Genomic DNA, 23,203 nt, shown 5'->3' with positions numbered 1-23,203 from the left:
TTGGTAAATTGATGGAAAGGGTCCTTAGGGATGGGATTTACGACCATTTAGAAAGATGCGGATTAATCCGAGATAGTCAGCACGGATTCGTGAAGGGCAAGTCGTGCCTCACAAATTTGATAGAATTTTTTGAGGAGGTAACTAAGTGTGTTGATGAAGGTAGGGCAGTTGATGTCATATACATGGATTTTAGTAAGGCGTTTGATAAGGTCCCCCATGGTCGGCTTATGATGAAAGTGAGGAGGTGTGGGATAGAGGGAAAGTTGGCCGATTGGATAGGTAACTGGCTATCTGATCGAAGACAGAGGGTGGTGGTCGATGGAAAATTTTCGGATTGGAGGCAGGTTGCTAGCGGTGTGCCGCAGGGATCAGTGCTTGGTCCTCTGCTCTTTGTGATTTTTATTAATGACTTAGAGGAGGGGGCTGAAGGGTGGATCAGTAAATTTGCTGCTGACACCAAGATTGGTGGAGTAGTGGATGAGGTGGAGGGCTGTTGTAGGCTGCAAAGAGACATAGATAGGATGCAAAGCTGGGCTGAAAAATGGCAAATGGAGTTTAACCCTGATAAATGTGAGGTGATTCATTTTGGTAGGACAAATTTAAATGTGGATTACAGGGTCAAAGGTAGGGTTCTGAAGACTGTGGAGGAACAGAGAGATCTTGGAGTCCATATCCACAGATCTCTAAAGGTTGCCAGTCAAGTGGATAGAGCTGTGAAGAAGGCCTATAGTGTGTTAGCTTTTATTAACAGGGGGTTGGAGTTTAAGAGCCGTGGGGTTATGCTGCAACTGTACAGGACCTTGGTGAGACCACATTTGGAATATTGTGTGCAGTTCTGGTCACCTCACTATAAGAAGGATGTGGAAGCGCTGGAAAGAGTGCAGAGGAGATTTACCAGGATGCTGCCTGGTTTGGAGGGTAGGTCATATGAGGAAAGGTTGAGGGAGCTAGGGCTGTTCTCTCTGGAGCGGAGGAGGCTGAGGGGAGACTTAATAGAGGTGTATAAAATGATGAAGGGGATAGATAGAGTGAACGTTCAAAGACCATTTCCTCGGGTGGATGGAGCTATTACAAGGGGGCATAACTATAGGGTTCGTGGTGGGAGATACAGGACGGATATCAGAGGTAGGTTCTTTACGCAGAGAGTGGTTGGGGTGTGGAATGGACTGCCTGCAGTGATAGTGGAGTCAGACACTTTAGAAACATTTAAGCGGTTATTGGATAGGCACATGGAGCACACCAGGATGATAGGGAGTGGGATAGCTTGATCTTGGTTTCAGATAAAGCTCGGCACAACATCGTGGGCCGAAGGGCCTGTTCTGTGCTGTACTGTTCTATGTTCTATGTTCTATGTGACAGCCCTGCCATCCCAGGAATCAGCCTAGTCCTTCCTCAGATAAGGACACCAAACTGCACACAATATTCCAGGTGTGACCTCACCAACGCCCTATATAATTGCAGCAAAACATCCTTATCCCTATACTCAAATCCTCTTGCTATGAAGGCCAACATACCACTTGCCTTCTTTACTGCCTGCTGTACCTACGCGCTTACTTTCAGCGACTGATGCACGAGGACTCCAAGGTCTCGTTATGTATCCACCTCTATCAATTTACACCCATTCAAGTAATAAACTGTCTTATTATTGCTACCAAAGTGGACAACTTCACATTTATCACATTATATTGCATCTGCCATGCAGATGCCCACTCAGCCTGTCCAAATCACGCTGAAGCTCTGCAGCTCCTCTGCAACAGCTCACCCTCCCACCCAACTTTGTATCATCTGCAAATTTGGAGATAATACATTTAGTTCCCTCTTCCAAACCATTAATATATAATGTGAACAGTTGGGGTCCTAGCACAGATCCCTGCGGAATCCCACTCGTCACTGACTGCCAATCAGAAAAAGACCAACTCTTTGTTGTACCAACTCTTTGCTTCCTATCTGCTAATCAGCTTTCTATCCATCTCAAGACATTACCCACAATCCCATGTGCTTTAACTTTACAAAGTTACATGGTTATGAGAGACCTTGTTGAAAGCCTTCTGAAAGTCTAAATAAACCACATCCACTGGTTCTCCTTGGTCAACTCTACTAGTTACATCCTCAAAAAATTCCAATAGATTCATCAAGCATGATTTCCCTTTTGTAAATCTATGCTGACTTTGTCTGATTATACCACTGCCTTTCAAATGTCGAGTTATGAAATCCTTGATAATAGACTCTAGCAACTTCCACAGTACTGATGTTAGGCTCAGTGGTCTATAGTTCCCTGTTTTCTCGCTATCTCTCTTTTTGAATAGCGGGCTTACATTAGCTACCCTCCAATCTGGAGGAACTATTCCAGAGTCCAAAGAATTTTGGAAAATAACCACCAATGGATCTACTATATCCAGGGCCACTTCCATAAGTACTCTGGGGTGAAGATTATCATTGTCCCAGCTTTCATTACAGCAGGAGCAGAAACCATGCAAAATCTGGTGCTGCAGTGGAAGCTCAGAATGAAGCCATGTAAGTTCAGACTGCTGCCATCATAGCTGCTGATAGCAGTTTGTGAAGCGGCTCGCAAGTCTCAACAGTTCACAATCTGTTCTCGAATATACCGCAGGATTGCTGTGGTGCCGCCCTGTGGAAGAAGTGGCACTGGCATCTGCACCACGGAGCATGAGCATATAGTCCTCTCTCCGGATGCAGCTAATAGTCTTCCACAAAGTTGCCTTTCAGTCAGTCAGCCAACCCAGACTGTTACTGCCCATGCTGATATGGTGCAGCCCACAGCCAGGACTTCTCATCAAAATACAATCTTTCATGCCATTGTCTAAATCACGTCGACTGGATTGGTCTCGGGTTTTAGCTGCTGCATCAATGAAACATCACAATTTCTCTCAGTCTCCCAGGGCTCTGGGCAGGGATTAGGGTTAGGGGGGCAAAATTAGACAGAGCTCTTGCTCCTGTTCACATCTGGTGGCTTTGGAATTGAAGTAAAAAATGAGTCACTTGCCTTGACAGGAATGGTGTGGGAGGCAGAAAAATCAGCAACCTAAATACTGCCTTTTAGTTGCACTGTAAAATAGGAATAATTCTCTGAAAACTGTTTATAGGGATTATGATATAGTGAATTCAAAATAGATTTGTTTCCAGTAGACATTGCATATGGATATCTAAATTGATCATATAGCTGGGAACTAAATTCTCTCACAACTACTAGAAAAATTGAGAAGGGCCTATTTTTGCGCTGTACATTTGGCTCACGTAGTCTACGCTGGCATTTATGCCATACATGTCTACACACAGGTCTCTGCCCCATCCCTTTTCAACTGACCCTATGAACATAACCCAATTTCAGTTGGCAGGGGTGCTTGTAAAGTTAAACAAATCCAGCTGTATAGCAGCTACAATATTAGAAACCGGACAGTTCTGATATTTCCCATTCCCACTATGTTCTATGAATAATATGAAAGCTGAAACACTGTAGAAACTGCAAAAATAATGAACGTAATTTTAAAAAGGGTGAAATCAGACCAATAACTTAAGTGAAGGTGAAAATTCCTCTCTGAGCTCTCCCCCACACCCTGACAAACACACGTTTTGAGGCTTACCATTTTTTCAAAATTAATAAGATGCTCATCGAATGTTTGGTTGCCTTCGTGGGTAAATGTCATGTCTGTAAAGAAAGAGGCAATCAGCAAACAATTTCTTCCAATTGCAAAAGACCTCAAGCTGGCATTACATTCTTCACACATTCGTGAACTGATTAATTTAATTAGGTAACATGACTTAACCAGCTTTAGCTGAGTATTATAATTATTGCTTGTTCTTATTTAACTGTTTTGGATGAAGTTATTAAAGCAATAAAAACAATCCACGGTTAGCAGCTTGATAGATGACATTTGCAATGCAAAAGAAAGAATGATTGAATTACCTTTTATAAGTAAAGGCATGAAGGGAATGATTGGTGGCTCCAGTTTAGCTACTGTAAGCCTGTACGCCCTATGGTTCCTGGAGGGATCCTACAGAAAATGGTTCAGTATTTAATATCCATTCAATGATTAACTCACTGCTGCAGTTAAACTAAGCAGCTTTGTGCTCAGCAGAATACACTGCTTGCATAACAATAAAGCAAATATTTAAATAAAGGAAATTTTTAATGACCTCTAGGCAACAGGAATAAATAGAAGATATACTATTTCCTGCAAAAGAGAGACCATTACTTCTTGAGCAAATTAAATATGTATACTTTTTGCTGTACAGATTTCGTGCGCCTGATTTAAAACAACATTAATGATGAAGTTACATGCACAGTTAAGAATCATTACAAAAGGTTCAAGGCCATTTCAAGCACCTGAGAACATAATCTAGGCTGCCACCCAAGTACAGTGTTCACACATACCGGGCCCTAATTTTCCCAGAGTGACAATCAATGCCAGATTGCCACTCTGTGCCCAATTACTGATCCTATTTCGCTCAACCTTCCGATTCAGGCCAGGCGAGACCCAGGCAACCCATCCCCAAGGTTCAGCTCTGCCGAAATGGCTTATTCTGTTTTTTTGTGACACAGACTGCCGTAAACCTGGCAAGTTAAAGGTCCCATTGAAATTTTAAGGTCCGTGCCTGGCCAGGGAGGAGGTAGGTGTCTAAGGTAAGTGGATAGACTTTGGGGAGAGGAGGGTGGAGGGAGGGAAATCGGAGGTCGATGCGGTTAAGTGAGGTGGGGGAGTCGGGCCTTCTGTCGGATCCTGTTGGGCTCCGGAGCCTAAATTGGGTGGGTAGCTGGGGTAACAACTCCCACACCCCCAAAATTCCAGGGGTTGTTCCGTGGGAAGGTTGGTACGTCAGTCTGAGCCTCTACAATAGTTACCCAGAAGTTAGAAAATGGTTTAATTCTAACCTTTTCCTGAGTAACTACTGATGTAACCCTCTCATAACCATCTGACATTTGTGATTTAAATCATGTTTTTGGATGGTTCCCAGTGCAGAGTAATTGCCCAGGAGAATTTTGCACTTCTGGATAATTGCCTTGCAAACCTTACCCATGAAGTTCCAAGAGGGATTCCCCAGTATACCTTTGGGGCACCTCTCAACCCGATGCTGGGGAGATCGAAGTTACAGCCCACCAATTTTGGAATAAGACAATAAACTCCATCAGCCTGTGCAGGTGAATATGAAAGATCCTGAACCACTATTTCAAAATGAACACGAAAGCTCTGAGCCTTGCTGACACTTGGCCTTTAACTAACGTCACCAATGCAGATTATCAGGCCACTTGCTTTATGTTTGTGGTGAAGTTCTGCATCAAGATTAGCTGCCGCATTTGCCTACAGAACACGTCCAAAATAATCCATTGATTGTGAAATACTGAGATGTGCTGAGAATGTGGAAAGTGTGATACAAATATTTCCCTTCTTTCTTTCTTATTGGTTTAGAAACCTGGGTTTTAATCTGTATTCAGCTCCACTCTGAACATCAGAAACCAGGAAACAATTAAAATAAAAATTGGATCCCAAAACTAGGAATAAATCAAGGAAATACTGGGGTCTATTTTTGACTATAACACACGATAATGCCTGATAAAACAGCATGACCTAAAAAAATGATATATACCAACCTAACACTGACATGATAATACATAATACACACCCACATTTTAATATATGCCAAAAAAATATGCTGATCTTAAGATAAATTTCCAAGTTACATATATATCATGAATTTGCACAATCCATGCTGTATGGGAGTGTGTCACACAGAATGGGGAGGACTGACAGGCTGGGCATCCTGTTGGGCAAGGGCAGTCCTTGGGAAGCCACAGGATTAGCCAGGTCCATGCCCTTTGAGTTTGTGGCTGGGTAGGGTATGATCAAAGGAGTGTGACCATGAAGTTTCATCATGGGATCTGGCGGGGGAGTGGTAAATGGAGATCTCAGGGGGAGATGAGTTTGTCCAGGCATGTATGTTACATCCAGGTAAATGTATACACTCAGCTACTGCTCCAGCCGTCCTTCCAGGCTTGGTTTAGATTGTTTCTGGAGGCTCGGGAAACTCAGCAGGCTCATAATATTGAAAGTGCCAATCTAATTCAGTAGCGGGTCGATCATCTGTCCCCATCTTACCTCTTAAAACTGGAAAGAGGTGGGCTGAGCCCAGCAATCAAACCGTTAACAATTTACCCACTCTCTAAACCCGCTCCCCACAGTTTCTTTGGGTTGAAGCTCTTCCCACCACCCTCCCCTCCACCTCCCAATAAATAAAGCAGATGCAACATGCATGATGTCAGGATGCACACACATTAGGATCAGATTTGTAAACAAAACTCAGTGTAAATTTAAGTAAGTACGAGGACAAGGAGGATGGCATAGAAATTATAGGAGAGGGACGGGTGGGATGGATCTGGTGTGGGAGGAGGGGTGGGATGGATCTGGTGTGGGAGGAGGGGTGGGATGGATCTGGTGTGGGTGGAGGGGTGGGATGGATCTGGTGTGGGAGGAGGGGTGGGATGGATCTGGTGTGGGAGGAGGGGTGGGTGGATCTGGTGTGGGAGGAGGGGTGGGATGGATCTGGTGTGGGAGGAGGGGTGGGATGGATCTGGTGTGGGTGGAGGGGTGGGTCTGGTGTGGGAGGAGGGGTGGACGGACCTGGTGTGGGAGGAGGGGTGGATGGACCTGGTGTGGGAGGAGGGGTGGATGGACCTGGTGTGGGAGGAGGGGTGGATGGATCTGGTGTGGGAGGAGGGGTGGATGGATCTGGTGTGGGAGGAGGGGTGGATGGACCTGGTGTGGGAGGAGGGGTGGATGGATCTGGTGTGGGAGGAGGGGTGGACCTGGTGTGGGAGGAGGGGTGGACCTGGTGTGGGAGGAGGGGTGGATGGACCTGGTGTGGGAGGAGGGGTGGACGGACCTGGTGTGGGAGGAGGGGTGGACGGACCTGGTGTGGGAGGAGGGGTGGACTGACCTGGTGTGGGAGGAGGGGTGGACTGACCTGGTGTGGGAGGAGGGGTGGACGGACCTGGTGTGGGAGGAGGGGTGGACTGACCTGGTGTGGGAGGAGGGGTGGATGGACCTGGTGTGGGAGGAGGGGTGGATGGACCTGGTGTGGGAGGAGGGGTGGATGGACCTGGTGTGGGAGGAGGGGTGGACCTGGTGTGGGAGGAGGGGTGGACCTGGTGTGGGAGGAGGGGTGGACCTGGTGTGGGAGGAGGGGTGGACCTGGTGTGGGAGGAGGGGTGGACCTGGTGTGGGAGGAGGGGTGGACCTGGTGTGGGAGGAGGGGTGGACCTGGTGTGGGAGGAGGGGTGGACCTGGTGTGGGAGGAGGGGTGGACCTGGTGTGGGAGGAGGGGTGGATCTGGTGTGGGAGGGATGGCATGGGTTGAAGTTTATTGAAGTACTTTTGTGACAAAAGATGCTAATTTCATGGCAAATATTTTGTGGTTCGCTGCTAGTACTTGAATATATGACATTAGGTACCTTTATCAATGCTTTTAAAATGATTGTAAAAGTTGAAACATACGCACCATGAAGCTTTCAAATTCAGAATAGATTTTCTTGAATTTACTGGGAAGTTTCTGTAAAGATAGCAGAATTCACATTTAGTATTCAAAAAGGGAAGTTATGTGAACATCAAGGGTAAGGCAGGGCAACATAATTCCCAAATGCCTGCTTCACAGATGAAGTCATATGTTGATCCACTAATATTTACAATGCATTTAATTATTGCAGTTGAAGTATATTCTTACTTTTCCTCGACTACACGGATTTCCAAACCTCCCATCCATTCCTGTTGTCATAACAAATCCCTCGTGACGAAGCTGCCATGGTGCGAGCAGCTTCTCTCCCGACCACACCTGCTAATGAGCATTTCCCATTGTTGGATGTTTCCTCCCCAGCTCCAGACCCGCCAAAGGGCATGCCCATAAGTGAGAATTCATTTGTTACAACTTGTCAAGTATTTTAACCTAACTCTCAGGGATTGAACAGAAACACTTGTCAGCTTACTGCATACAACATGAGCCTACTCCTGGTCTGCTAGACTGAGAAAGTAATAGAATGAATGCTCTGTTGGATCATGGCTTAAGTTATAAATGACACCGCAGGGTCATTAAAAGTAATAAGCAGTAATAGAGTCAAAACTGGATTTTGCACTATTTTTGTTTGCAACTTTTAACTTGTACTAGCCCCTCTGATAGGAAAGCCAAATAAAGGTGACACTTTTTTTTATACTTTTCCAATTCAATCAAATCAAATCCAATTCAGAGTCTCAACAAGTTGAGACATTTCCAATCCAGGCTGACAAGACAGGGCGGGCGACTAAACCACCCTGTCCTGGGCCTGATCTACATGAGCCAAGCTGATTGGAGAAGGGGGAGGTTCCTCCTCCAAGACTTGGGCTCATTTGCATCTTAGCCAAAAGGCCGAGATGCCGCTTTAAAAAATTGCTTCATATGAAACATATGAAGCCTCAGCGTAACCTAATGACCTCAACCAAGTGCAGATCCGATACTACACTTGATCTTAGCCAAAAGGTGACACTTAATTCTACTGATGCTAAACTGAGTGGAACCAACAAAGTAATCCTCCAGGTAGGAATATACAAAGATTCTTGCAGTGCCACTTTCACATGAACTGTAGAAAGTGCTTCAAGACTGCCCCCCGGGATATACCCCAGCATCCTCAGAAACTGCAGCAGGAACCAAAGTGCAGCCCAAAAGACATCTCTTAAAGTTAAATAATAATGGAAACTAAATACTTAAATATATAGAGAGAATATTTATAGTGCCAATGTAATAGGTATTAGAGTCAAATCTATTTGTTACATAGTTGCAAATTCTTTAATCTTTAGTCTACACGCAGAAAAAAAAGCAAACAATTGTGCCAAGTAGTTCTCAAAAAAAGATCATTTTGAACTTGTGGTTGACCCGAATGGCATTTGTCAGATGAGTTTCCATGAGCTGGTAAAGAGTTCCTAAAACATGGAGAGCTACGGACATTGACAATCAAACAGTTTGAAACACATGTTGGTGAGGGAGATAGATCCATCATGGCAAATCAGAATTTGAAAAGGGGGGGGGTGGGTGTGGGTGGGGGGAGAGGGAGGAGAGCGTGGGGGGGGGGGAGGAGAGTGCGGGGGGGAGGGAGGAGAGCGCGGGGGGAGGGAGGAGAGCGCGGGGGGGAGGGGGGAGAGCGCAAGGGGGGAGGGGGAGTGCGCGGGGGGGGGAGGGAGGAGAGCGCGGGGGGAGGGAGGAGAGCGCGGGGGTGAGGGGGGAGAGCACAGGGGGGGAGGAGGAGAGCGCGGGGGGGAGGGAGGAGAGCGCGGGGGGGAGGGGGGAGAGCGCGGGGGGGAGGGAGGAGAGCACGGGGGGGGAGGGAGGAGAGCGGGGGGGAGGGAGGAGAGGGCGGGGGGGAGGGAGGAGAGGGCGGGGGGGAAGGGAGGAGAGCGTGGGGGGGAGGGAGGAGAGCGCGGGGGGAGGGAGGAGAGCGCGGGGGGAGGGAGGAGAGCGCGGGGGGAGGGAGGAGAGCGCGGGGGGGAGGGAGGAGAGCGCGGGGGGGAGGGAGGAGAGCGCGGGGGGGAGGGAGGAGAGCGCGGGGGGGAGGGAGGAGAGCGCGGGGGGGAGGGAGGAGAGCGCGGGGGGGAGGGAGGAGAGCGCGGGGGGGAGGGAGGAGAGCGCGGGGGGGGAGGGAGGAGAGGGCGGGGGGGAGGGAGGAGAGGGCGGGGGGGGAGGGAGGAGAGGGCGGGGGGGAGGGAGGAGAGGGCGGGGGGGGAGGGAGGAGAGCGCGGGGGGGGAGGGAGGAGAGCGCGGGGGGGGAGGGAGGAGAGCGCGGGGGGGGAGGGAGGAGAGCGCGGGGGGGGAGGGAGGAGAGCGCGGGGGGGGAGGGAGGAGAGCGCGGGGGGGGGAGGGAGGAGAGCGCGGGGGGGGGGAGGAGAGCGCGGGGGGGAGGGGGGAGAGCGCGGGGGGGAGGGGGGAGAGCGCGGGGGGGAGGGGGGAGAGCGCGGGGGGGGAGGGAGGAGAGCGCGGGGGGGAGGGAGGAGAGCGCGGGGGGGGAGGGAGGAGAGCGCGGGGGGGGAGGGAGGAGAGCAGGGGGGGGGAGGGAGGAGAGCGCGGGGGGGAGGGAGGAGAGGGCGGGCAGAGGGCGGGCAGAGGGCGGGCAGAGAGCGGGCAGAGGGCGGGCAGAGGGCGGGCAGAGAGCGGGCAGAGGGCGGGCAGAGGGCGGGCAGAGGGCGGGGAGCGGAAGAGAGAGGGCGCGAGGAGAGATGGAGAGCGCGAGGGAGGGCGCGGGGATCGATGGAGAGCGCGAGGGAGGACGCGGGGAGAGATGGAGAGCGCGAGGGAGGGCACGGGGAGTGATGGAGAGCGCGAGGGAGGACGCGGGGAGAGATGGAGAGCGCGAGGGAGGACGCGGGGAGAGATGGAGAGCGCGAGGGAGGACGCAGGGAGAGATGGAGAGCGCGAGGGAGGGCGCGGGGAGTGATGGAGAGCGCGAGGGAGGACGCGGGGATCGATGGAGAGCGCGAGGGAGGACGCGGGGAGAGATGGAGAGCGCGAGGGAGGGCGCGAGGAGTGATGGAGTGCGCGAGGGAGGGCGTGGGGAGAGATGAAGAGCGCGAGGGAGCGCGAGCGCGCGAAGAGATGGAGAGCGCGAGGGAGCGCGCGAAGAGTTGGAGAGCGTGAGGGAGCGCGCAAAGAGATGGAGAGCGCGAGGGAGCGCGCGAAGAGTTGGAGAGCGTGAGGGAGCGCGCAAAGAGATGGAGAGCGTGAGGGAGCGCGCGAAGAGATGGAGAGCGTGAGGGAGCGCGCAAAGAGATGGAGAGCGTGAGGGAGCGCGCGAAGAGATGGAGAGCGTGAGGGAGCGCGCAAAGAGATGGAGAGCGTGAGGGAGCGCGCAAAGAGATGGAGAGCGTGAGGGAGCGCGCGAAGGGATGGAGAGCGTGAGGGAGCGCGCGAAGGGATGGAGAGCGCGAGGGAGCGCGCGAAGGGATGGAGAGCGCGAGGGAGCGCGCGAAGGGATGGAGAGCGCGAGGGAGCGCGCGAAGGGATGGAGAGCGCGAGGGAGCGAAGAGATGGAGAGCGCGAGGGAGCGAAGAGATGGAGAGCGCGAGGGAGCGCGCGAAGGGATGGAGAGCACGAGGGAGCGCGCAAAGGGATGGAGAGCGCGAGGGAGCGAAGTGATGGAGAGCGCGAGGGAGCGCGCGAAGAGATGGAGAGCGCGAGGGAGCGCGCGAAGGGATGGAGAGCGCGAGGGAGCGAAGAGATGGAGAGCGCGAGGGAGCGCGCGAAGAGATGGAGAGCGTGAGGGAGCGCGCGAAGAGATGGAGAGCACGAGGGAGCGCGCAAAGGGATGGAGAGCGCGAGGGAGCGCGTGAAGGGATGGAGAGCGCGAGGGAGCGAAGAGATGGAGAGCGCGAGGGAGCGAAGAGATGGAGAGCGCGAGGGAGCGCGCGAAGAGATGGAGAGCGCGAGGGAGCGCGCGAAGAGATGGAGAGCGCGAGGGAGCGCGCGAAGGGATGGAGAGCGCGAGGGAGCGAAGAGATGGAGAGCACGAGGGAGCGAAGAGATGGAGAGCACGAGGGAGTGCGCGAAGGGATGGAGAGCGCGAGGGAGCGCGCGAAGGGATGGAGAGCGCGAGGGAGCGAAGAGATGGAGAGCACGAGGGAGCGCGCGAAGAGATGGAGAGCGCGAGGGAGCGCGCGAAGAGATGGAGAGCACGAGGGAGCGCGCGAAGAGATGGAGAGCGCGAGGGAGCGCGTGAAGGGATGGAGAGCGCGAGGGAGCGAAGAGATGGAGAGCGCGAGGGAGCGCGCGAAGGGATGGAGAGCACGAGGGAGCGCGCGAAGAGATGGAGAGCGCGAGGGTGCGCGCGAAGAGATGGAGAGCGCGAGGGAGCGCGCGAAGGGATGGAGAGCACGAGGGAGCGAAGAGATGGAGAGCACGAGGGAGCGAAGAGATGGAGAGCACGAGGGAGCGCGCGAAGGGATGGAGAGCGCGAGGGAGCGAAGAGATGGAGAGCACGAGGGAGCGCGCGAAGGGATGGAGAGCGCGAGGGAGCGCGCGAAGGGATGGAGAGCGCGAGGGAGCGAAGAGATGGAGAGCACGAGGGAGCGCGCGAAGAGATGGAGAGCGCGAGGGAGCGCGCGAAGAGATGGAGAGCGCGAGGGAGCGCGCGAAGGGATGGAGAGCGCGAGGGAGCGCGCGAAGAGATGGAGAGCGCGAGGGAGCGAAGAGATGGAGAGCGCGAGGGAGCGCGCGAAGGGATGGAGAGCACGAGGGAGCGCGCGAAGAGATGGAGAGCACAAGGGAGCGCGCGAAGAGATGGAGAGCGCGAGGGAGCGCGCGAAGGGATGGAGAGCGCGAGGGAGCGCGCGAAGAGATGGAGAGCGCGAGGGAGCGAAGAGATGGAGAGCGCGAGGGAGCGCGCGAAGGGATGGAGAGCACGAGGGAGCGCGCGAAGGGATGGAGAGCACGAGGGAGCGCGCGAAGGGATGGAGAGCGCGAGGGAGCGCGCGAAGGGATGGAGAGCGCGAGGGAGCGCGCGAAGAGATGGAGAGCGCGAGGGAGCGCGAGCGCGCAAAGAGATGGAGAACGCGAGGGAGCGCGAGCGCGCAAAGAGATGGAGAACGCGAGGGCGCACGAGGGAGTGCGCGCGAGGGAGCGCAAGGGGGCACGCGCAAGGGAGCGCGAGGGGGCGCGCGCAAGGGAGCGCGAGGGCGCGTGCACAAGGGAGCGTGCGCGCGCGGGGGTGGGAGCGCGAGGGAGCACGAGCGAGAGGGAGCGCGAGCACGAGAGGGAGCGCGAGTGCGAGAGGGAGCGCGAGAGGGAGCGCGAGCACGAGAGGGAGCGCGAGCGCGAGAGGGAGCGAGAGCGCGCGAGAGGGAGCGCGAGCGCGCGAGAGAAGGAGCGAGAGCGCGAGCGGGAGCGAGAGCGCGAAGAGATGGAGAGCGTGAGGGAGCGAAGAGATGGAGAGCGCAAGAGAGCGCGCGCACGCGAAGAGATGGCGAGCGCGAGGGAGCGCGAGCGCGCGAAGAGATGGAGAGCGCGAGGGATCGAAGAGATGGAGAGCGCGAGGGAGCGAAGAGATGGAGAGCGCGAGGGAGCGAAGAGATGGAGAGCGCGAGGGAGCGCGAGCACGCGAAGAAATGGAGAGCACGAGGGAGCGCGAGCGCGCGAAGAGATGGAGAACGCGAGGGCGCACGAGGGAGCGCGCGCAAGGGAGCGCGCGCAAGGGGGCGCGCGCAAGGGAGCGCGAGGGCGCGCGCGCAAGGGAGCGCGAGGGCGCGCGCGCAAGGGAGCGTGTGCACGCGGGGGAGCGGGAGCGCGAGGGAGTGCGAGCGAGAGGGAGCGCGAGCGCGAGTGGGAGCGCGAGCGCGAGGGGGAGCGCGAGCGCGAGAGGGAGCGCGAGCACGAGAGGGAGCGCGAGCGCGCGAGAGGGAGCGCAAGCGCGCGAGAGGGAGCGCAAGCACGCGAGAGGGAGCGCAAGCGCGCGAGAGAAGGAGCATGAGCGAGAGAAGGAGCGCGAGCGAGAGAAGTAGCGCGAGCGAGAGAAGTAGCGCGAGCGAGAGAAGGAGCGTGAGCGCGCGAGAGGGAGCGAGCGCGCGAGAGGGAGCGAGAGCGCGAGAGGGAGCGAGAGCGCGAGAGGGAGCGAGAGCGCGAGAGGGAGCGAGAGCGCGAGAGGGAGCGAGAGCGCGAGAGGGAGCGAGAGCGCGAGAGGGAGCGAGAGCGCGAGAGGGAGCCAGAGGGAGCGAGAGCACGAGAGGGAGCGAGAGCACGAGAGGGAGCGAGAGCACGAGAGGGAGCGAGAGCGAGAGGGAGCGAGAGCGAGAGGGAGCGAGAGCGAGAGCACGAGAGGGAGCGAGAGCGAGAGAGGGAGCGAGAGCGCGAGAGGGAGTGAGAGCGCGAGAGGGAGCGAGAGCGCGAGAGGGAGCCAGAGGGAGCGAGAGCACGAGAGGGAGCGAGAGCATGAGAGGGAGTGAGAGCGAGAGCATGAGAGGGAGCGAGAGCGAGAGCGCGAGAGGGAGCAAGAGCGAGAGCACGAGAGGGAGCGAGAGCGAGAGAGGGAGCGAGAGCGAGAGGGAGCGAGAGGGAGCCAGAGAGGGAGCCAGAGAGGGAGCCAGAGAGGGAGCCAGAGAGGGAGCCAGAGCGAACACGAGAGAGGGAGAGCGAGAAAGAGAAAGCGCGAGTGAAAGTACGAGCGAGTGTCCGGGGCGTGGGGGTGCTGCATGTTTTTATAGCCACATTCCAAAGACAGGCTAATCCAAAGTGGCTGAAAATTGATATGTCGGAAGGGGAGTGATTGTTGTAAAGTCGTGAACACATCAGCCACCTTAAGAGCACAAGTGCAGTACAAGTCTGGGTTCTGTGCTTAAGTATCTGGAATGGGACTTGATCCCGCTGCTTTCTAACCTTTATCAGCCACAGCTGGCAGGTAGTGGTTTGGTGGTGAGAGTGGGTAACATACACGCTACCAACATGGTTGCTGCCTGCCCTTGCTGCCGGCACCAGGCAGACAACCCCCACATCCTGGAACTGCTCTATATCTCTAAATGGACCAGGTTAAAGTCCCTTGTGTTTACCCCAGTCCAATGTCGGCATCTCCACATCATCTCTGAATGGACACCAGGCTTTCCTCCTATGGCTAATCAGGCCACTTACATTCAAAAATTACATCACAAGTGTAACGCAGCATAGGTGTGAGGTTGGGGTCTGGAAGTCATTCAAGTTCTCAGTTTTTGAACCCATATTGAAAATCTGGCCACAGGAGTTTGGTTTGCGGAGTCATCAATAACCAAGTTGTGAATCAGAAGTACCCTTAGTCATGTCTCTCATTGTGCAACTAATTAAAACTTTCAATACTCTGGCAACCAGCTATCATTCATAACTTATGATGTTTTTGTATCCCATGGAGAAGTGGATAATGTTGAAAATGCTAAATTTCATTCCCCATTCCTAGTAAGTAATCCAGCTTTATGCTCTTCATGATGGCACTCAGGGAATTCTAGGACTTTGATCAGGCAATTATTAAGGAATGATGGACCATTGAGGATGAGTGGAAAGTACTGGACTTGGCAACAACTTGTATTTATAAAGTGACTATAACATAGGACATTGTTTCAAGCCACCTCACAGAAGCATATTAAACAAAAAAAAACAGAGTTAGAAAAGAGAAATTAGGGGAGGTGACTAAAAGCTCAGTCCAAGATAAAGATAAGACAAAATTGGTGTACGGGAGAGGTTCAGGAAAGAATTCCAGAATTTGGGACATAGACAGCTGAATGCATGCCTGACAATGAATGATGTGTTGAAGGCTGTGAAGGTTGGACAAGTGACTGGAATTGGAGCAATGCAGAGTTCTTGGTGGATTGTAGGAGTGACCCAAAATCTTTGATCATGCATTTGGTGATCTGTCCTAATGTTGCCGTCTTTAGCTCAGTACAAATTTGTCACTCAGCCCATTATAGTTCATTGCTTATCATAGAACTCCCCACTCCTCAAAATCCAACTATTTAAATAAATTACCATACTCTAAAATCCATTCACATGTTGATCATTGTGTGAAGTGGATCCTACAATCAGTCCTAATATTACACCTGATTTGATGCCCCCTTTTCCCTCCCATCACAATTTATTTAGTCTGTGAGGCCTCAGATTTACCTCTTCCATACGATCTTTCTCATGATTGTAATTCAGCTGCCTTTTTCAAAGCCCCAACGCCGCTCCCTCCTCCTTTAAGATGCTCCTTAAAACCTATGGTTGGACTAAAAATGCTATACAGTCTGAGACTGACTAACCCGAATTGCACTCTCCAATTCTGCTATATAGATCAGCATTACATTTCCACTATTAGTTCAATTACTGCTGTGATTGACATGTTGAGCATCAATTCTTTCAAATTCATGTCTGCAATTGTGAAAGAGTGCCAAATCAGTCTGAATCCTCCTGCTTCATTTCTCATTTTCTACTATTAACGAAGTATTATAGGGGCTGAAAGGGAAATCAGGAGCAGGGAGGAGGATAACCATCCAGCACAGAGGAGCGTGCATTAAAAACACAATGAAGGTGACACTCTATTCTTGATGACTTTTGCAAACAAAATGTATTCGCATGGGAAGACTGTCATGTCTATTCAATTGAATTTGAAAGCAAAGTATCTCATTTGCAACATCTTGTTTATTTCAAACTGTATACCACACCTCTGGCAGGAACCAACAATTGAAGTGACTGTTTGTTAGCTGTGTATGAATGTTATAAATATATATATATATAAAATATCCATCAATTTCATAGTCACATGATATTGAATTTGCTATGATTGCTTCATGAGAGCTATAGAGGTACAGCAGTTCCTGTTGTGGACGCATTTAAATCTTTTCCACTTTAAATATTTTAGCTGAAAAGACACACTTGAATGCACCAACTAAATAAAATATGCATCATTAGATAGATTTGACCAAAACATTCACAACCACTATTGACCATATGATACATTTATTCATTTCCACAGAATGAAAGCTTTTGAGTAGAATTTACTGTTTAGAGTCATGATGCTCTGGGACCAAACCGATTGAATCCTCTGTAGTTTCTGGAGTGGGTCTTCTCTCACCAACCATTAACATATGCACAGAGATCACAGCATTCTAACGTTTAGATCAGCTATTGAAAAGGCAAAACACAACCGATTTAAAAGTATTTAATGGGAGGAGGGCCAAAGTCAGTGGGTTGAGAAGACCCACTCCAGAAACTATGGAGGATTCAATCAGTTTGGTCCCAGAGCATCATGACTCTGAACAGTAAATTCTAGTCAAAGTAAAAGCTTTCATTCTGTGGAAATGAATAAATGTATCATATGGTCAATAGTGGTTGTGAATGTTTTGGTCAAATCTATCTCATGATGCATATTTTATTTAGTTGGTGCATTCAAGTGTGTCTTTTCAACTAAAATATTTAAAGTGGAAAAGATTTAAATGCGCCCAGAACAGGGACGGAATTGGATTGATTGATTGGTAGACAAAACAGTGACAGGGCATGGAGGTCTTCAAAGAGGAGCTGGTTTGGGTCGAGTCAGGTTGACAATACAATTCAGAACCCGCAGCCAAATATGCAAAGTTTGGAGGAGAAGTGAAAAAGGAAATGAGAGGGGCAAAGGGAGAAGAAAATGGCAGATAAAATAAAAAAAGGAAATTCAGGAGTCTTCCATTGGCATAAATATTTTTTAAAGTACTAAGAGAGGGGTGGAGCCTATTAGGGACCAAAAAGGGGGAATCTATAAATGGATAGGACATGGCTGAGCAACTAAATGTAGTTAGTATTTGTATTTATATTTATTTATTTTTGTATTCATTTTTATCAACGATGATGATTCTGTCGACATCAAATGGAAAAAGGAGGTAGTGGAGATACCGGAAGGACTAAAAATTGATAAAGAGGAGGTATTAGAAACGTTGGCAGCACTTAAAGTAGATAAGTTACCAGGACAAGATGGGGTGCATCCTAGGATGCTGAGAGAAGGGTGGAAATTGTGAGGGTACTGGCTGCAATCAACCAATCTTTCTTAGATATAGTGGCAGAGGCAGGGAGGAGCGGAGAGGGAGGCTGGATAATTGCAGACGTTACACATTTGTTCAAAAAATGAGTTTAAGGATAAACACCAATATTACAAGCCAATCAGTTCAACCTTGGCAGTGGGAAAGCTTTTGGAAATGATAATCTGGGACAAAAGTGAAAGCCACTTGATGAAGTGTAAATTAACTGAAGAAAAGTCAGTGGTTAGCGCTGCTGCCTCACAGCTCCAGGGAACTGGGTTCGATTGTCACTGTCTGTGTGGAGTTTACACGCTCTCCCCATGTCTGCATGGGTTTCCTCCAGGTGCTCCAGTTTCCTCCCACAGTCCAAAGATGAGCAGGTTGCATTGGCCATGGTAAATTGTCCCTTAGTGTCCTGGGATGCGTAGGTTAGAGGGATTAGTGGGGTAAATGTGTGGGATTACGGGGATAGGGCCTGGATGGGATGGTTGTTGGTGCAGATTCGATGGGCCGAATGGCCTCCTTCTGCACTACAGGGTTTCTATTCTATTCTAAAACCAATACCGATTTGCTAAGGATAAATTGTGTTCAATTAATTTGATTTAGTTTTTGGTGAAATAACAGAGGGATTGCTGAAAGTAATGAGGTTGTGTGATCAATGTGGACTTCTAAAAAGCATTTGATAAACTGCCAAATAACAGGCTTGCTTGTAAATTTAAAGTCATGGGGAAAAAAAGGGGAAGGTGGCAGTATGGATGAGGGCTGGGGTTTCCCAGCACTTCCCCCTGGGGAGGCAGCTCACCATTGGCGACTGGAAGGTCCCAAAGTCAATGGCTGTATGCGTTACTCACTGGTTGTGCTGCCGGGGAACCTGCCGTGCGGGGCCACCTTTGGCAGGACCGAAAGATCATGCTGATGGGAAAGACTGGAAAGTCCTGCCCCAAGTTGGCTGGCTCACAGGAAATGAAGAGTGGTGAATGATGGATTCCTCATAAATCCCTATTGGGACAACTGATTTTCTTGGCATATATTAATTAATGACCTAGATTTGGGTGTATTAGAAACAACTTCAAAATTTGCAGAAATGCCAAAGCTTGGAAGTATTGTGAACCGTGAGGTGGAAAGTGATAAAATTAAAGACGACACAGAGAGCCTGGTAGAATGGACAGCATGTGGCAAATGAAATTTAACACAGGGATATGTGAAAAAATACATTTTGGTAGGAACAACAAAAAGAGGCAACATAAAATAAATGGTGCAGAAAAGATTTACAAGAGTGTTTCCAAGAATGAGGGACTTCAATTAAGTGGATAGATTGGAGAGGTGGGGTTGTTTTTAGAAGGTTTGATAAAGGTGTTCAAAATCATGAGGGGGCTAGGGTCCAGAGAGTTGATAGGGAGAAATTGTTCCCAATGGAGGAAGAGCAAGGAACCAAAGGATATAGATTTCACCATGGTAGGCTTCTGCAGAAAATGCAGATGTATGGGATTGGGGGTGATCTAGGAAATTGGATCAGGAATTGGCTAGCGGATAGGAAACAGAGGGTGGTGGTTGATAGTAAATATTCATCATGGAGTGCGGTTACAAGTGGTGTACCTCAGGGATCTGTTTTGGGGCCACTGCTGTTTGTAATATTTATTAATGATCTGGATGAGGGTATAGTTGGGTGGATTAGCAAATTTGCTGATGACACCAAAGTCGGTGGTGTGGTAGACAGTGAGGAAGGGTGTCGTAGTTTGCAGGAAGACTTAGACAGGTTGCAAAGTTGGGCCGAGAGGTGGCGGATGGAGTTTAATGCGGAGAAGTGTGAGGTAATTCACTTTGGTAGGAATAACAGATGTGTTGAGTATAGGGCTAACGGGAGGACTTTGAATAGTGTGGAGGAGCAGAGGGATCTAGGTGTATGTGTGCATAGATCCCTGAAAGTTGGGAATCAAGTAGATAAGGTTGTTAAGAAGGCATATGGTGTCTTGGCGTTTATTGGTAGGGGGATTGAATTTAGGAGTCGTAGCGTTATGTTGCAACTGTACACAACTCTGGTGCGGCCGCACTTGGAGTACTGTGTGCAGTTCTGGTCCCCACATTACAGGAAGGATGTGGAGGCTTTGGAGAGGGTGCAGAGGAGGTTTACCAGGATGTTGCCTGGTATGGAGGGGAGATCCTATGAGGAGAGGCTGAGGGATTTGGGATTGTTTTCGCTGGAAAGGCGGCGGCTAAGAGGGGATCTTATTGAAACATATAAGATGATTAGAGGTTTAGATAGGGTGGATAGTGATAGCCTTTTTCCTCTGATGGAGAAATCCAGCACGAGGGGGCATGGCTTTAAATTGAGGGGGGGTAGTTATAGAACCGATGTCAGGGGTAGGTTCTTTACCCAGAGGGTGGTGAGGGATTGGAATGCCCTGCCAGCATCAGTAGTAAATGCGCCTAGTTTGGGGGCGTTTAAGAGATCCGTAGATAGGTTCATGGACGAAAAGAAATTGGTTTAGGTTGGAGGGTCACAGTTTTTTTTTTTTTAACTGGTCGGTGCAACATCGTGGGCCGAAGGGCCTGTTCTGCGCTGTAATGTTCTATGTTCTATGTTCTATGTTCTATTTAAAGATGATTGGTAAGTGAGCCAAAGGCAACATGAGGAAAAATGTTTTTTATTTAAACGTACAAGTGGTTAGGATCTGGAATGCATTGCTCGAGAAGGTGGTGGGGGCAGATTCAATCTCAGTTTTCAGAAGGGAATTAGATAAGACCATAAGAAATAAGAGCAGAAGTAGGCCATTTGGCCCATCGAGTCTGCTCTGCCTTTCAATGAATCAAAGAACAAAGAACAATACAGCACAGGAACAGGCCCTTCGGCCCTCCAAGCCTGCGCCGCCCATGTGCCCACTAGACCATTCTTTTGTATCCCTCTATTCCCAGTCTGTTCATGTGGCTATCTAGATAAGTCTTAAACAATCCCAGCGTGTCCGCCTCAATCACCTTGCTTGGCAGTGCATTCCAGGCCCCCACCACCCTCTGTGTAAAATATGTCCCCCTGACATCTGTGTTGATCCTTGCCTCCCTCACCTTGAACCTGTGACCCCTTGTGTTCGTCACCTCCGACCTGGGAAAAAGCTTCCCACTGTTCACCCTATCTATGCCCTTCATAATTTTATACACCTCTATTAGGTCGTCCCTCATCCTCCGTCTTTCCAGGGAGAACAACCCCAGTTTACCCAATCTCTCCTCATAGCTAAGACCCTCCATACCAGGCAACATCCTGGTAAACCTTTTCTCTACTCTCTCCAAAGCCTTCACGTCCTTCTGGTAGTGTGGTGACCAGAACTGGACGCAGTATTCCAAATGTGGCCTAACCATCGTTCTTTACAGCTGCAACATCGTATGCCAACTTTTATATTCTATGTCCTGTCCAATAAAGGCAAGCATGCCATATGCCTTCTTCACCACCCTCTCCACCTGTGCTGCCACCTTTAAGGATCTGTGGACTTGTACACCCAGGTCCCTCTGTGTGTCTATACTCCTGATGGTTCTGCCATTTATTGTATAGCTCCCCCTTACATTAGATCTACCGAAATGCATCACTTCGCATTTATCTGGATTAAATTCCATCTGCTATTTCTCCGCCCAATGTTCCAGCCTATCTATATCCTGCTGTATTCTCTGACAATGTTCATCACTATCCGCAACTCCAGCAATCTTCGTGTCATCTGCAAACTTACTGATCACACCAGTTACATCTTCCTCCAAATCATTTATATATATCACAAACAGCAGAGGTCCCAGTACAGAGCCCTGCGGAACACCACTAGTCACAGACCTCCAATTGGAAAAAGACCCGTCCACTGCTACCCTCTGTCTTCTATGGCTAACACAGTAACAGTTTTAACAACACCAGGTTCAAGTCCAACAGGTTTATTTGGTGGCAAATACCATTAGCTTTCGGAGCGCTGCTCCTTCGTCAGATGGAGTGGAAATTACCCCAGTCCAACGCCGGCATCTCCACTTCTATGGCTAAGCCAGTTCTCCACCCATCTAGCTAGCTCACCTTTTACCCCGTGAGATTTAACCTTTTGCACCAGCCTGCCATGAGGGACCTTGTCAAATGCTTTACTAAAATCCATATAGACGACATCCACGGCCCTTCCCTCGTCAACAGAATCATGACTGATCTGATGTGATGTAACCCTCAATTCCACTTTCCTGCCTTATCCCCATAAGTAACAATAATTTGTGGGGCTGAGGGAAGTGCAGAAGATTAACTAAACTGGTCCTTCAGAGAACAGCACAGATTCGACGGGCTGAATGGCATCCTTCTGTGCTGTACACATTCTGAATTTTCAGTCTGAGATCTAATCATAACCATAATCAAATCTAATCAGCCATTAAAGTAGCCTGCTCACATCAGTGCAGGCCTAATCCCAGCTGTGACAGCTTGAGAACTGAGAGGAGCAAGAAAATATGAGAGACCTGTTGCCGCAGGACTGGTTACAAGGTGCAATTTTTAAAGGGCACTTGCAAGAAAAAGACGGCTGCTCATCTTTGGCCATTTTTCATTTTGCTGCCTGACCCCCTCACACATATCGACCTGAAGGGTGCCCAAATTGTTTTATCATCCTTTTGGGTGCCAAATAGGCCTTTCAGGAAAATGAGGCAGGGAACCAGTAACAGCCCTTCCTGTTCATGTTTCATTTACATGTTTCAATTAACGTCACAAAAAGATTAACTGGTCTTTTCCTTCAGTACTATTTGTTGGATCTTGGTGTATGCAAATTGGTTACTACATTCCTTAAATTTCCAACAGCAATTGCATGTGGGAAGCATTTCCTTGGCTGGGAAGTGTTTTGGGATAGTCTGAGATTACGAAGGATGCTATATAATTGCAAATTCTTCCTTTCCTGGCCTCATCTCTGTAAGAAGTCGAACAACACCAGGTTAAAATCCAACAGATTTATTTGGTAGCAAACACCACTAGCTTTCGGAGCGTGCTGCTCCTTTGTGGGAGATCTCCCACTCCACCTGACGAAGGAACAACACGCTCTGAAAGCTAGTGGCGTTTACTACCAAATAAACCTGTTGGACTTTAACCTGGTGTTGTAAGACTTCTTACCGTGTTTACCCCAGTCCAACGCCGGCATCTCCACCTTATCTCTGTAGACAGAGAAAGAACGACGACAACAAATTATTTTAACAACAATAATGGTGATATTGGCTTTAAATAGCAATGGTGTAATTGAGAGTTAAGCATACTGGGATTTTGGTCAACTTATAATTAAAAGCAGATGCAGGTCATAAAATTGCTGTTAGCCACGGCCTGGCCTGGTCTGGGAACTCGGACTGAAAGCTTCCTGTATTGACCAAATATAGGAAGTTGTTTACTTTTGGGTAGACTTGATGGCACCAAAGTTTATGGGTTTTATGTGGGCTACATGTAATCTGAATGAAGCATAATTTACATGTAAATACAATTGGCTGGATGCCAGAGAATCTTCTGGAAACATGCGAAACATTTTTGAGGATAAAAGACACATGTGCAGCCTTTGTCTCTACCAACAACTCTCGAGATCAACACTCGAGCAAGAAGAAGTGTGCCCTGAAGAACATCTTCAGAGAGACCATGAGGTCAGATTCTATATCGGGAATGGACTTGATCATTTCATTCTAACCAGGTAGTATTTGTTTTCAGTTAAAGAGCTAATGTTCAG

General features: G+C 50.0%; 1 protein-coding gene across 2 annotated transcripts in view; it reads right to left on the bottom strand.

Moving 5' to 3' along the window:
- rapgef4a (Rap guanine nucleotide exchange factor 4a) overlaps positions 1 to 23,203 on the bottom strand; it is a 284,780-nt gene that overhangs the window by 3,895 nt on the left and 257,682 nt on the right. For both annotated transcript variants that reach the window (XM_078228399.1, XM_078228400.1), the window contains 3 exons: positions 7,513 to 7,563; positions 3,926 to 4,013; positions 3,603 to 3,667 (listed from right to left, as the gene is read on the bottom strand). In XM_078228399.1, the coding sequence (XP_078084525.1) occupies positions 3,603 to 3,667; positions 3,926 to 4,013; positions 7,513 to 7,563 (204 nt within the window). The remainder of the gene's footprint in view (positions 1 to 3,602; positions 3,668 to 3,925; positions 4,014 to 7,512; positions 7,564 to 23,203) is intronic.

The sequence above is a fragment of the Mustelus asterias genome, chromosome 14 (genome assembly GCF_964213995.1).
Source record: "Mustelus asterias chromosome 14, sMusAst1.hap1.1, whole genome shotgun sequence".
Lineage (NCBI taxonomy): Eukaryota > Metazoa > Chordata > Chondrichthyes > Carcharhiniformes > Triakidae > Mustelus > Mustelus asterias.
This window is presented reverse-complemented; position numbering and strand designations above follow the sequence as displayed.